The 12,584-nt window shown below is 37.2% G+C and overlaps 1 protein-coding gene across 1 annotated transcript in view; it reads right to left on the reverse strand.

The window, feature by feature from the left end:
- Positions 1 to 12,584, reverse strand: part of RYR3 (ryanodine receptor 3) — a 481,354-nt gene that overhangs the window by 81,462 nt on the left and 387,308 nt on the right. The window contains exons 74-76 of the mRNA XM_043549389.1: positions 10,211 to 10,342; positions 9,277 to 9,389; positions 3,366 to 3,462 (exon numbers count right to left, since the gene is read on the reverse strand). Coding sequence (XP_043405324.1) covers positions 3,366 to 3,462; positions 9,277 to 9,389; positions 10,211 to 10,342 — 342 coding nt within the window. The remainder of the gene's footprint in view (positions 1 to 3,365; positions 3,463 to 9,276; positions 9,390 to 10,210; positions 10,343 to 12,584) is intronic.

Consider the following 12,584-nt stretch of genomic DNA (forward strand, 5'->3'; position numbering starts at 1 on the left):
TCCACACCATATGGGTTTCAGTAGTTTCACATTTAACTTTGTGCTATTGGACTCTTGTTAATTTTCGTAGCCTGCCCCAGCTGATGTTACCTCTCTTGTACACATTTTTTTACTTTTATGTGGTGACAACAGAAGGCAAGTTTTCTTGCTTCATATCATTTAAGGCTGCTTTTACTTGGTACAGCATGTATCCCCCACATACCATGTACGGTATTATTAGAACGCATTGACTTAATGCCATACTTTTTAAAAGCAGACCGCATAATTAATTGTTTACAGACACGTTCATCGGGAAGGGCCCATTCCCTTCAGAATGGCTGTAAAGGCTTTGGGGGAGGGGAAGAAAGTATACAGTGGTGGTAGTTGTCAACACCTGACCTTCCCTTTGCATTTTTTTTTATTACTAAGGGTTTCACCTGCTGTGAGTGCACCAAGTTATATTGCCACAATCAGGTTTATTATCAAACCAGGAATTCTCTTCTTTAACACTTAAATTTATTACCTCCCTTTTCTTTAACATTTTTACTCTAACATTTCTACAACTCCCAACAGTTTAATTCCCTCCAACCCTTCAGATTTAATTTGTGCAAATCTCCTTTTAATGCCTCACTCTTTTTCCTTAAATCACTTTACTTATCTTTTAAAGTGACACATATCTAATCTGAATTCTTTCTGTCTCTAAGCTTACCTTTTATGTTTTTTGCACTTATTTCTTAACTTAGGCCAAGCCTACACTAGCACTTATGTTGGCAAAACTTTTGTCACTCAGGGGTGTGAAAAAACACCCCCAAGTGACATAAGTTTTGCTGGCATAAATGCTCGTGTGCCACAGCGCTATGTCAGTGGGAGACGCTCTCCCGCTGACCTATCTACTGCAGCTTTCTAAGCTGGTTTTCTTTATGTCAACAGGAGAGCTGTAAGCTTGTAAGTGTAGACATGTCCTTAGTACACTTTGCCTGCAAAGCTGCACTCACTAAATACAGTCCTTGAAGGACAGCTGCTTTTAACCTATTTGCATAAACCCAAAGTAACAAACATCGTTTTCTCTCTGACCTTTTAGGGATTTTTTCCATTTAGTTTGTTTTCTGCTCTACAACTTTGATTTGCTCTTTATACTTTTGCATTCTTTCCTCAATGTGGCACATTTCATCAGTAAAGTTTTAGCCACCAGAAATAATCCTTGTGAAATTGCTGCCTTGATTTGGTTCCCCCCCAACTCCCTTCAGATAACAAAAGTAGATATTGTTTTTTTCCAGGACTGCAATTGGGTCCTATTTTTTCAAAATTGCAATGACACTGAACAGACCTGTGGTATGCTTAGCCATTTATTTATTTATTGCATTTAACAGACTTCTACTTTTCTCTGCTAAGCATTCTTTTTTCTTTTTCATAGAATCATAGAATATTAGGGTTGGAAGAGACCTCAGGAGGACATCTAGTCCAATCCCCTGCTCAAAGCAGGACCAACACCAACTAAATCATCCCAGCCAAGGCTTTGTCAAGCCAGGCCTTAAAAATCTCTAAGGATGGAGATTCCACCACCTCCCTAGGAAACCATTCCAGTGCTTAACCATGCTCCTAGTGAAATAGTGTTTCCTAATATCCAACCTAGACCTCCCACACTGCAACTTGAGACCATTGCTTCTTGTTGTGTCATCTGCCACCACTGAGAACAGCTTAGCTCTATCCTCTTTGGAACCCCCCTTCAGGTAGCTAAAGGCTGCTATCAAATGCCCCTCACTCTTCTCTTCTGCAGACTAAATAAGCCCAGTTCCCTCAGCCTCTCCTCATAAGTAATGTGCCCCAGCCCCCTAAATATTTTCATTGCCCTCCACTGGACTCTCTCCAATTTGTCCCTTCTGTAGTGGGGGGGACTAAAACGGGACATATTCCAGGTGTGGCCTCACCAGTGCTGAATAGAGGGGAATAATCACTTCCCTTGATCTGCTGGCAATGCTCCTACTAATATAGCCCAGTATGCCGTTGGCTTTCTTGACAACAAGGGCACACTGCTGCCTCATATCCAGCTTCTTGTCCACTGTAATCCCCACGTCCTTTGCTGCAGCACTGCTGCTTAGCCAGTCAGCCCCCAGCCTGTAGCGGTGCATGGGATTCTTCCTTCCTAAGTGCAGGACTCTGCACTTGTCCTTGTTGAACCTCATCAGATTTCTTTTGGCCCAATCCTCCAATTTGTCTAGGTCACTCTGGACCCTATTGCTACCCTCCATCTTATCTACCTCTCTCCCCAGCTTACTGTCATCTGCGAACTTGCTGAGGGTGCAATTAATCCCATCTTTCAGATCATTAATAAAGATGTTGAACAAAACCAGGCCCAGGACGGACCCCTGGGGCACTCGCTTGATACTGGCTGCCAATTAGATATCGAGCTGTTGATCACTACCCATTGAGCCCATTTAATACCACTCTCTGGAATTCCTTTTCCACTTGGTCCCAGTCTCCCCCTAATACTTCTCTGATGAGTCCATGTCTAATTATTCATGTCAAGCTAGGGCTACATAGGAAGGATAGTTACCTACCTTCCCCATATGACAGTGCCTTTTAAAAGGTATAATGAGGCTTCTTCTGTGTATGTCAGTGTTAGCTCATGTTGAATTAAGACTTAAGCACATCCTCCTTGTGAGATACTGAAGTGGTATCTTCTTTTCCCATGGTCGTTAGACACCAAGGAGATAGCCATTTTAGAAATATTAGACAAATGCATAAAACCTGGAGTTAGGAATTCCGTGGAGGAGAAAGACAGAAATGGAGATCTTTCTGAATCAGGATTAGGTGCCAAGATGCAGAAGTTTGCTTATCCTCCACATCCACGATACATGAATGCTGAATTTCTGCTGAATATGGCTATGCATATTTACATTTCATTCCAGAATACCAACAAGAAAATGGCAAAATTTAATTTGCGTTAAAGCTTAGAATGTTAAAATAAAGTATTATGTAACAACAAAAATTCAAAAAAGGGAAAGCATCAATCATGTTAAGTCTTCAAACAAATAATAATTAAAAACATAGGAACATAGGAATTGCCATACTGACAAAAACAGACCAATGGTCCATCTAGTCCAGTTCTATTTCTGAAAGTAATCAACACCATATACTTCGGTTGAGGGCATAAACCACCTTTAATATACCTAAATGTGCAATACTATACCCTGGTGCAAATTTCTTCCTGATCAAAACAGGTGATCAGTTTATGCCCTGAAGCATGGGAATTGCTATTTTATAAATTTAAACATATAACTATGGTACACAAAAGTTAAATACATGTTATTTTATATATATATATATATATAATATATATATTGAAGTGAGCACTGATAACTAAGCCCAGTTATTCCAGTACTTACAGCCAAATCTTGAACTAGTTTCTCCTCAAATGAATATTCCTCTGTTTCTATCCAATAGTTCTGATAACCATGGAGGAAGAGGTTAATAGAACGGTGCCTGGGAGGGGGGGTGAAAGTGAGATCAAGAGGGGTAAACAGAACATAGTATAATAGCTTAGGTGGTTAATGATTAGTAAGGATATGTATTTTGTACAATTTTGATCCTCTGATTGGTCAGTGAAATAATATGCAAACTAAAGCAAACATTCAGTGAAATAACATTTTTCTTCAGACTTTTGAGTGTACCTGAGGTACATTGAGGGAGCACACCAAATACCTCTTAATTCCACCACATTTTCCTGCATATGGGTCTGTTTTCATTGGTATTATTGTGATAGACTCTCAGTAGGACTGGGATGCCATTGTTTTAGGTGCTATACAAACACATGGAAGACATAGTCCCTACCCCAAAGAGGTTTCAAATGCATACCAGAAAATAAATAATATGTACAATCTGACCAGCAAACATTGCTGTAGGAACCTTCACTTTGCAAAAAATAAACTTTAAGTACACAATAATTATGGTTGCTTTAAGTTCTTTAATTTCCTTGGGTGTTTTTGAGAAAAGGAGGGAGAAAAAAATTATCCATGCTTAAAAATGTTAGCATTTAGATGTACTGTATTGGGCTCTGCATTTCTTACCTCAGTGGGGTAGGAAGGGGTGAGTTTTACATCTTATTGCTGCTGTTGTCTGACTTGAGACAATTTTTTGTAAGGCTGGGTTAAAGAAGTCTCTTTACCATACTTCACATTATGACAGTTGTATCTTGGCATCTGATATAGGTGATTTCCAAATCAAAGTTTAGCTTGTTTATTTCAACGTATTACAAAATGCAGCATAGACTGCGGTCAGAGCCCAGTCTGTATTTTATTCAAACCCACATTTTTTTTCTTATTCCTCAAGTTAAGACAGAAGCCTAGGGGAAGTAATTCTTGTGCCTAATCAAGAAGGAAGTCTAGGTGGGGAGAACATACATGGTAATGTCACAAAAAAGAATGGGGTAAAAAAAACCCAACTAACTAAGTGCCTACTGGGCATGCACAGAAGTGATTTTTCAATCAGTTATTTTTAATTCATTTTTTATTCAACCAAATATTTTCAAATTAGATTGTGGACACACACCATAAAGAACACTTTTTACAGACCAAGATTCAAATTTAGCTCTTCCTGAATTATGTTCATGGAAAAAAGTGTGACAATACTTCCTTTTAAAGTGGGAAAGATGCATTTTTAAACCTTGCATAACTTAATATACTTGAATGGATTTTTGTCAAACTTTACAAAAAAGTCACTTTTCATTTGAGAATATGGAAAATATTAGTCCAAAAAGAGGAGGGCTTTTCGTCTGTTGTTTCCCCCTGCAGAAAGTTACTATATGAACAAGTAGAAATAGAGTCTAAATGAAATAGTACTATAACCTTTACTATAATGTTCACAATCGAATGACTGCTATAATTCTGGTGTCTCGTACAGTTGACTAGACAAAGGAAATTTAGTTTTAATTGAAAAGCAACACTAAGCGCAGCTATTAAATCATCTGAATGGTAGATATGTATGGAATTAACCTAGGTAAAGATTTAGGTTCTGCAAACACTTGTGAATGTGTTTAACTTTATGCCTGTGAGCAATCCCATTGAAGTATTTATATATATTAAGTAATGTGAAAGTGTTGCAGGATTGGGGTCTTAATATAGCCATAGAAATAAGCATACATTTTTATACATTGAAGGGACACAATATATGGTCAGAAATTGATGAATAATTCTTATTAAAATTGGAGGAATTGGCATATTGGTCCACCAAGACAGCAAAATTCATCCAGCAACGTTTAAGTTAACTACCACATCTGGTATTCTGCAGCATAAAACTTCTTGACATTCACCAGTGCCTTTTTCCACAAACATAAGTCTCTTCTCAGCTTATGTTCTTTCAGCTCCAAATTAAATAAATAATGATGTGTTGTCTTAGACATTTGGTTTAAAAATCCACTGGAAAAATACTGAAAAGTGCCTTTCGCAAGAACCTAGTGTCCGATCCTACAAGCACATAGCACTGGACACAGTAATTACAATAATAAAGTCCCACTGATTTCTCTGGGACAACTCACAGAGTAAATACTAGTCTTGGAAGTAAGCTTCTGTTGGATATGGCCTTTACATTGCATGTTCCCTGTTCTATTTAAGATGGAGTTTTTGTTTTTAGAGGTACTCCATGTATCCTGTAAAGCAGCGGTTATTTAATTCATGGAGTTTTTTGTTTGTTTTTCTTTTTATCATAGGTATAGTGCACTAAATGCACTGATCCTAAAAATCACGTAAATACGGTATACATAAGTTAAGACCAGAGGGCATATCTGATTTATACACACACATAAAATGCTCATTGTTGGGAACGTAGTATACAAATTATGCACTTCCTATTTCTTTTTGCAATAATGAAATGATTATTTGGATAACCTCCTGTGAGTTATTGCCAGCATTGGTACCATTTAATCATTAAACCTCAAAGACTGACCAATCAGAATCCCTTATAAAAATTGTACAAATTCATGTTTTATGACAACGTCATATCATGGCTGGGAAAGGAATAAGTGCACGCATAAAGAAGAGGCTCTCCACAGGTTACATTACCGTTAACATGAGTATAAGCCTGTCATACTGAGTTTTTTCATGTACTTTTTCCAGCCAAACACGTTGAAAGGTGCTCAGGAAGAAAGTGCTAATTTTGTGTCTGAAGAAAAGCATATAGGTTTTCATTTAAGAACTAACAATAAATTGTTAAATTCAGTAAAGTAGTCTGCATTTGCAAGTTATGTTTGAATAACTAGCATGTACATTCTATTCTGCTGTATCTCTGTGCAAGTGTATATACAAATAAAATAAAAAATGTAAATAAAGTGCATTTCCTCAAACCATCAACTCTAAATATTTAAATATATTCATATGTCACACAAAATATACTTATTACTTAAAAGGCACTTTTCATCTTCGGAGCACTGTACAAACTGTAGCTAATTACCAAACAAAGAGCACAGAGGATTAGTATTTATGAGTTTTGAAAATGTTCACTTTTTGAGAAACAAAAATATTTAAAAAAATACAATTACTATTTACTTTGTATCTCAAACCACTTCTCAGAACAGGAACAGGAAGCACCTAGAAATCTTATGGGGAAAATTAAATAATCTCTTTATGATTTCTAGATGTACTATTTTAACAAATAGCTGCACATCAATAGATGTTTTTAGTTCTGAAACAACATACTGATAATCTTAAATTAAAACAAATGTTCCATTGAAGAAAATCAGGTACAAATGTGAGATTAACATGAAAGCATATGAACCACTATCTAGACTTCCAGAGGCAGATCAGAAGAAAGGGTCATAATACTCTAGAATCTTTAGTATTTTCTAGGATGCTGGAAAGGCTGCTGCTTTTAACAGCTTTCTGGCTTTATGTGTCTAAAACTAATGTCTTGCTATCAAATTTGGAATTTACTCTCATCCCAATATAATACAGAAACTAAACTGGGGAAAAACATACTCAGATATGAAGAGCTGCATGCGAAATTGTGGTTCAAAAGGACTTAGTTGCACAGCACTTGTTATTACTAATCATATACGACTTGACAAACTCCCTAGAGTTCAGAAATGTCTTAAAGCCACAATCAATTTAAATGATGGATAGATAATTATTTATGTATTTATTATCATGACATGACAGCTTTATGTCACTGCCATAATGCTGTGAATTTTCTAGAACCTCTGTATGCTTTATTCTGCACACAGCAATTGGGAAATACACCTACAGGCCCCACCATTTTTTTTTCTAGGACCTTGCCATTTTGGGGTGGATGTCAAAATTCTGACTCACCAAAGCACAGTTTTATCAAAGGTCATCCCTAGAAATGGCAAGTAGTAGGTACTTGGCCAGATTCACCACTCAGAACTAGTGAAAATCAGGAGTAACTTAATCATAAAAATGATGCAAGTCTGAAATGAATCAGGCCCAATATTTCTGGTACAGAGAATACATTCAGTAAGTTATAGATAATAGATAATAAAAATGCAGAGGTTCACTTCATCCCCATCTTCTGCACGGCCATTTACCAGTATCTCAAAAACTATGCAGGTGTAACTTTTTTTCAGGGAAAAATAATATATCCCATTCTTTTTTCACTTAGATGTTTCTTCTTTTAGAGGTTGTAAGCATATCCTGGGATAAATAAACTAATTCATTAGATCAGAATACGGTTGTCAAGATGTACCCACAAGTAGTACATCTTCTGAAATGTGATCTCCTTTTCTAAATCCTCAGAACTTTGGAAAGAATTAGCCACCACTCCAAAACTAGTTACTTTGTTTTTACATTATATTTAAGTCTCCCCCCTTCTCTTCCCTCTATGGACATGTTAGCTTTTTTCTAGCAAGAACTATGTTCAAGAAAGATTATCTAGTAAGATGCTACCATGGTTGTCTGGGAAGCGTAGATAAGCTCTAAGAATACAGAACTCCGTGTCATTTGTAGAGATGGGATGTGTCCTCTTCACTGTACAATAAACCTTTCACTGGTCTTAATGTGGTAAACCGAACTTCCTTTCCCTATTATAAGTGCAATTACAAGGCTGTGAACACCAAACATGGAGATACATTTCAATAATGCATTTTTTAGAGGCAGATGAAATGCATTTTAGTAACCATTCTGTGAACACAGCACATTGACTGTTAAAGATTTCTTTATTCTCTCAGGGAAGAAACAAACTTCATCCAGCACACACACTCACTGGCGAAATTGCATTTTATTAGCAGTGCAATGTTTCCCAACTTTGAGGGTAGGATCTCTTTGAAGGCCCTAAACTAGACTGGGTGGAAGGCACAGAACAAACGAAAACCACTGTAGGAATGAAGAAAATTGCATGGTGCTGGATCTGTCCTTTCACCCCAACACAAATGTGATCTTGCAGCTGTGGGCAAAGCAGTGGATAGGCCCTAGGAGGGCACACACATTCTGTCCCAGCCCCCGCAGTGCTCTGAATGCAGCTGGACACAGGAGTAGCTCACGTGTGCAGGGCCACAGACTCAACCAGCAGTCCATGAGCCAAAATTTCTCGGCTCTATCACCACAGCTCTCATATAGGCTTTAAAAATATACATGACCCACCCCCCACATAGCTGAAATAACCCAACGGCAAGCAGCATGAAGCCTTCATGTGGATGGAAACAGGGAGGGAAAGCCACAGAACAAGACAGCTAAAAGTGAAAAATAACAACTAAAAAAATGGAAGAAATTAGAAGAAGATGAGAATTAATAAATAAAGGAGACCAAACAAAGTCGAAAAGGACAGAAGATAGAAAATAGACAGAAATAGATTAACAGATTGTGGCAACTGTAACAGGGCATGATGTGAGGGACATAAGAGTGGGCTGCACCAGGACTGGGAAAAGTTGAAATATGGTGTCTGTAAAGTAGTGTACCTCCTGTGGTGTTTTTTCCAGTAGGTTATTTGGCATAAAGCCCCCATTTGGTCACCACGAGGAATGAATGACATGGGAAAACCTATTATAGCTATTTAATGGATATTAACAACAATCTCTCTCTAAAGAGATTGCTGGCACACGTACACGTCCTTCTAAGCATGCCAAGGCACTAGGGGCTGATCTTTTCAAAAATAAGTTTACATTTCTTTTGGATTTACTATTCTTATTAAAAATCAGAAAAGTCACAGCATCTGCCAACTATAGAAGCTCTGCCAAAGCAACAAACTTGCTAATGATTTCAAAGGCGGTGTGAGTGTTAAGAAATTCCTGGTCTTCCTCGAAGCGCTTGCTCAACTGTAATTATTCATGAATAAATAAACCTTTAAAGCACCTACCTTGGCAGATTGTACAATGGTGCCATCCTGAAACAAGCAACAACGGCCCTTTTGCGTTGTTTTGACAAGAGTTTGTGCCAAACAGCTTTTTTTGATCTTAATGGTTGCTCGACCTATGGGAAAACACTTCCATCGATATGTGCAGTACAAACACTTCAGATTCAGATAAAATTCATTTGCATGACTAGCAAGTAGACTGATTAGTGGATATTACAAAAGCTTCCTTTCTTCTTAGAAATATTGCTTTTCTAATAAAAATCACTTTTTTGTAATTACTTAGGGTCATATACAGTTCTCAATCTACATACAAAACTCCAATTGATGTCAACTCTCACATGCGGTTGAAGGGTAAAATTTCCAAAATGTGACCTCTGTGAATAAATAAATTTGCAGGCACCGTCACTCATGTAAACAATTTTTTGCACTATTACTTTTGCATGAAAATGACAGATTTTTTTATGGGCAGAATGCAAATCAGGTTCAAACGAATTTTTATATTTAAGTTATATAATTTGAATGAACATGCAAGAGTGTGCAGACATTGCCAATACAAGGTATTCCTATGTGTAGAAATGGAAAACAGGTGGAAGTCACTTTGAAAATATGTATATTAAAATCTTACATTTATGCACACGCATCTTTTTTAAATTAAAAAGTTGTGTGCTGAATTTCTGCACTATTGCTTGGGGATTGTTTATAGAATTTTTCAGGGGCAAACAGAAATGTTCTGATCGCTCTTCTAAGTAGAACTTTGAAAGTTTAGCAGATGACACTTTAAATTTACAATATACACATTTTAGTTTTAAGCAGAAACTATTGTTCAACAGGTATATTTGATGAAGCAATTTAAACATCATTTTACAGTATGTGCTCTCAGGAAAGAACCTCATGTTCTAATTTAAAGTAAGTACTTTATAAATGTAGTCCTTATCACCTGCTCCAGATGATAGACAGCTGCTGAGATTCTCTGCACCCGTTCCACGGCTTTCTCAGGATCAGCAGGCTCCTCACTTTTCAAAATGTCCTTGTACAGGTTCAACTGCCATTTCACAGCTGGGTCATCAGACTAAAATCAAGATATTTCATATGTATAATACATTTCTCAAATAATAAATGAGTCTTTTTATGCTCCTTAATTTAAAAAAACAAACAAACTAATTTTTGAGGTCTTTTAAGCACAGTACATTAGTCCACATCAGAGAAAAGTAAATTCTAGTGTGCAATAGCGTGTCACACCCTAACTGGCCTGTATGGACTCTGCTGACACATAATACAAGTTCCCTAGTGCACGTTACTACAGTTACCTTTCAAACAGATCCACATTAACATGCACCAGGGAACTTTTAGTGAATACCAACAAGGTCCAAATGGGCCATTTAGTGCATAGCATATTAGTGTGCACCAGAATTTACACCTTTCTGGTGAGGATTAATGCATTGTGTAGACAAGTCCTGCCTTAATATAATGAATATGACTACTACTACTGATTCACATGGATAAGAGATAGATAGTCCCAGTTCATTTTCGTCATTCATCTCAGACTTCCCATTTGCCTCCATTATCTGTAACCATGGCACAAAAGTCCACAAACTACTAGGACAGCTGGACTTAAATTCTGTAACAAGGCTCCATGGGTTCTCATGATTGCTGGTGAAGCATTCTGGGAATTTTGTGGTGTCTTCATGAAATAAAAAATGTGGAAGATGATATAGAATTATGTATGAAAAAGTACAATACCCACAGTAATGTGAACTGTGTGCTGTCTATTTTGATATTAAAATTAATGTATTTTACATTGCACTTATATGTTTTACTTTGCAGTATTTCGCAGATTTTTGTTTTGACAATGCAGAACTGCACTGCACAAGCTGCCATGGGGAAGCTGGGGTTTCAGCAGGTCAGTAGGGCACAACTGGGGCTTTTGGTGCTGGGGGAGGTGTGGAAGGCATTTGGGGATTGTGGAATAAGCACATAAAATGGATGCTTTTGCTGGAATGACCAGTAGTGAAATAGTTAAAGTTCAACTTTAGGTTCCAAAATGAGTACCCTTTGGAGAATAGGATGCTTCAAATCTCTTAGCTAGATCAGCTGGGTGAATAATCAGCTAAATGAAGATACAGTAAGAGATAATGAAACACCACAAAGCAAGAGTAGGGACAGCAAGGAGGACAAAAGTACAAATGTTGATTGAAGTAGTAGTCAGGTAGGTGTTACGGTTAGTGAAAGGACTATATCTAATCCAGGTAGAAAACCGAGTATGGTGCGAGGGAAACACTGAAATGCTTGTACATGAACACAAGGAGTCTGGGCAATAAAATGGAGGAACTGCAACTACTGGTGCAGAAGGTTTAAACTGGATAGTAGAAGGATTACGGAAACGGTAGAATAGTACTCATGAGTCACATACAGGTATTGAAAGGGATGTGCTGTTTAGGAGAGATAAGAATAAAGGTAAAGGTGGTGGGATAGAACTGTACATCAATTAAGTGATTAACCGTAAAGGAATAAGAAGTGATAGTAAGTGATAGATCTGTTTCGCTCAAAATCACTTTGAGGCAGGATTGTAAAAAGTTCTGTTAGGATTGCATAGGGGTCTGCTATAGACTCATACATGGATAGCAATCTCTTTAATATTATTAGAGAGATAAATACTATTAGGAATTGTGTCATAATGGGAGACTCTAGCTTCCCAGATACAAATTGGAGAATAAATACTAATAATACTGGTAGGGCCCAGTTATTCTTGGATATGATAGATGACAGCTTTCTTCATCAAACTGTCATCGAACCAAGAAGAGGTAATGCAATTTTAGACTTAGTTTTAGTAAGTAGAGGACATCAGAGCAAAACTGATTGTAGGAAATAACCTTGGATTGAGTGATTATGAGATGATTCAGTTTAAATTAAATGGAAGTATAATCAAAACCAGATAGTCAACTATGATTTTTTACTTCAAAAGGGCAGACTTTAGGAAATTAAGGGAATTAGTTAAAGGAGTCAATTGGACTGAAAAGCTCAAAGACTTAAATGTAAAGGCTTGGAATTTCTTCATATCAACTATACAAAAACTATCTGAATTTTGCATCCCAAGCAAGGAAAAAAATTGTAGGGAAAGGCTCCAGTCCCAGCTGGATGAATGACCACCCCAAAAAAGTTATTAGGAGGAAGCAGAGAGCCTATAGGCTATGGAAAAAGGGGTTGATCAACAAAAAAACCCCAACCCTAAATCTTGGACGTTCAAAAATGTAGGAATAAAGTGAGAATTGATAAAAATCAAGTTGAATTAGTTCTTACCAAGGAAATTAAAA

This window comes from Chelonia mydas, chromosome 6 (genome assembly GCF_015237465.2).
Source record: "Chelonia mydas isolate rCheMyd1 chromosome 6, rCheMyd1.pri.v2, whole genome shotgun sequence".
Lineage (NCBI taxonomy): Eukaryota > Metazoa > Chordata > Testudines > Cheloniidae > Chelonia > Chelonia mydas.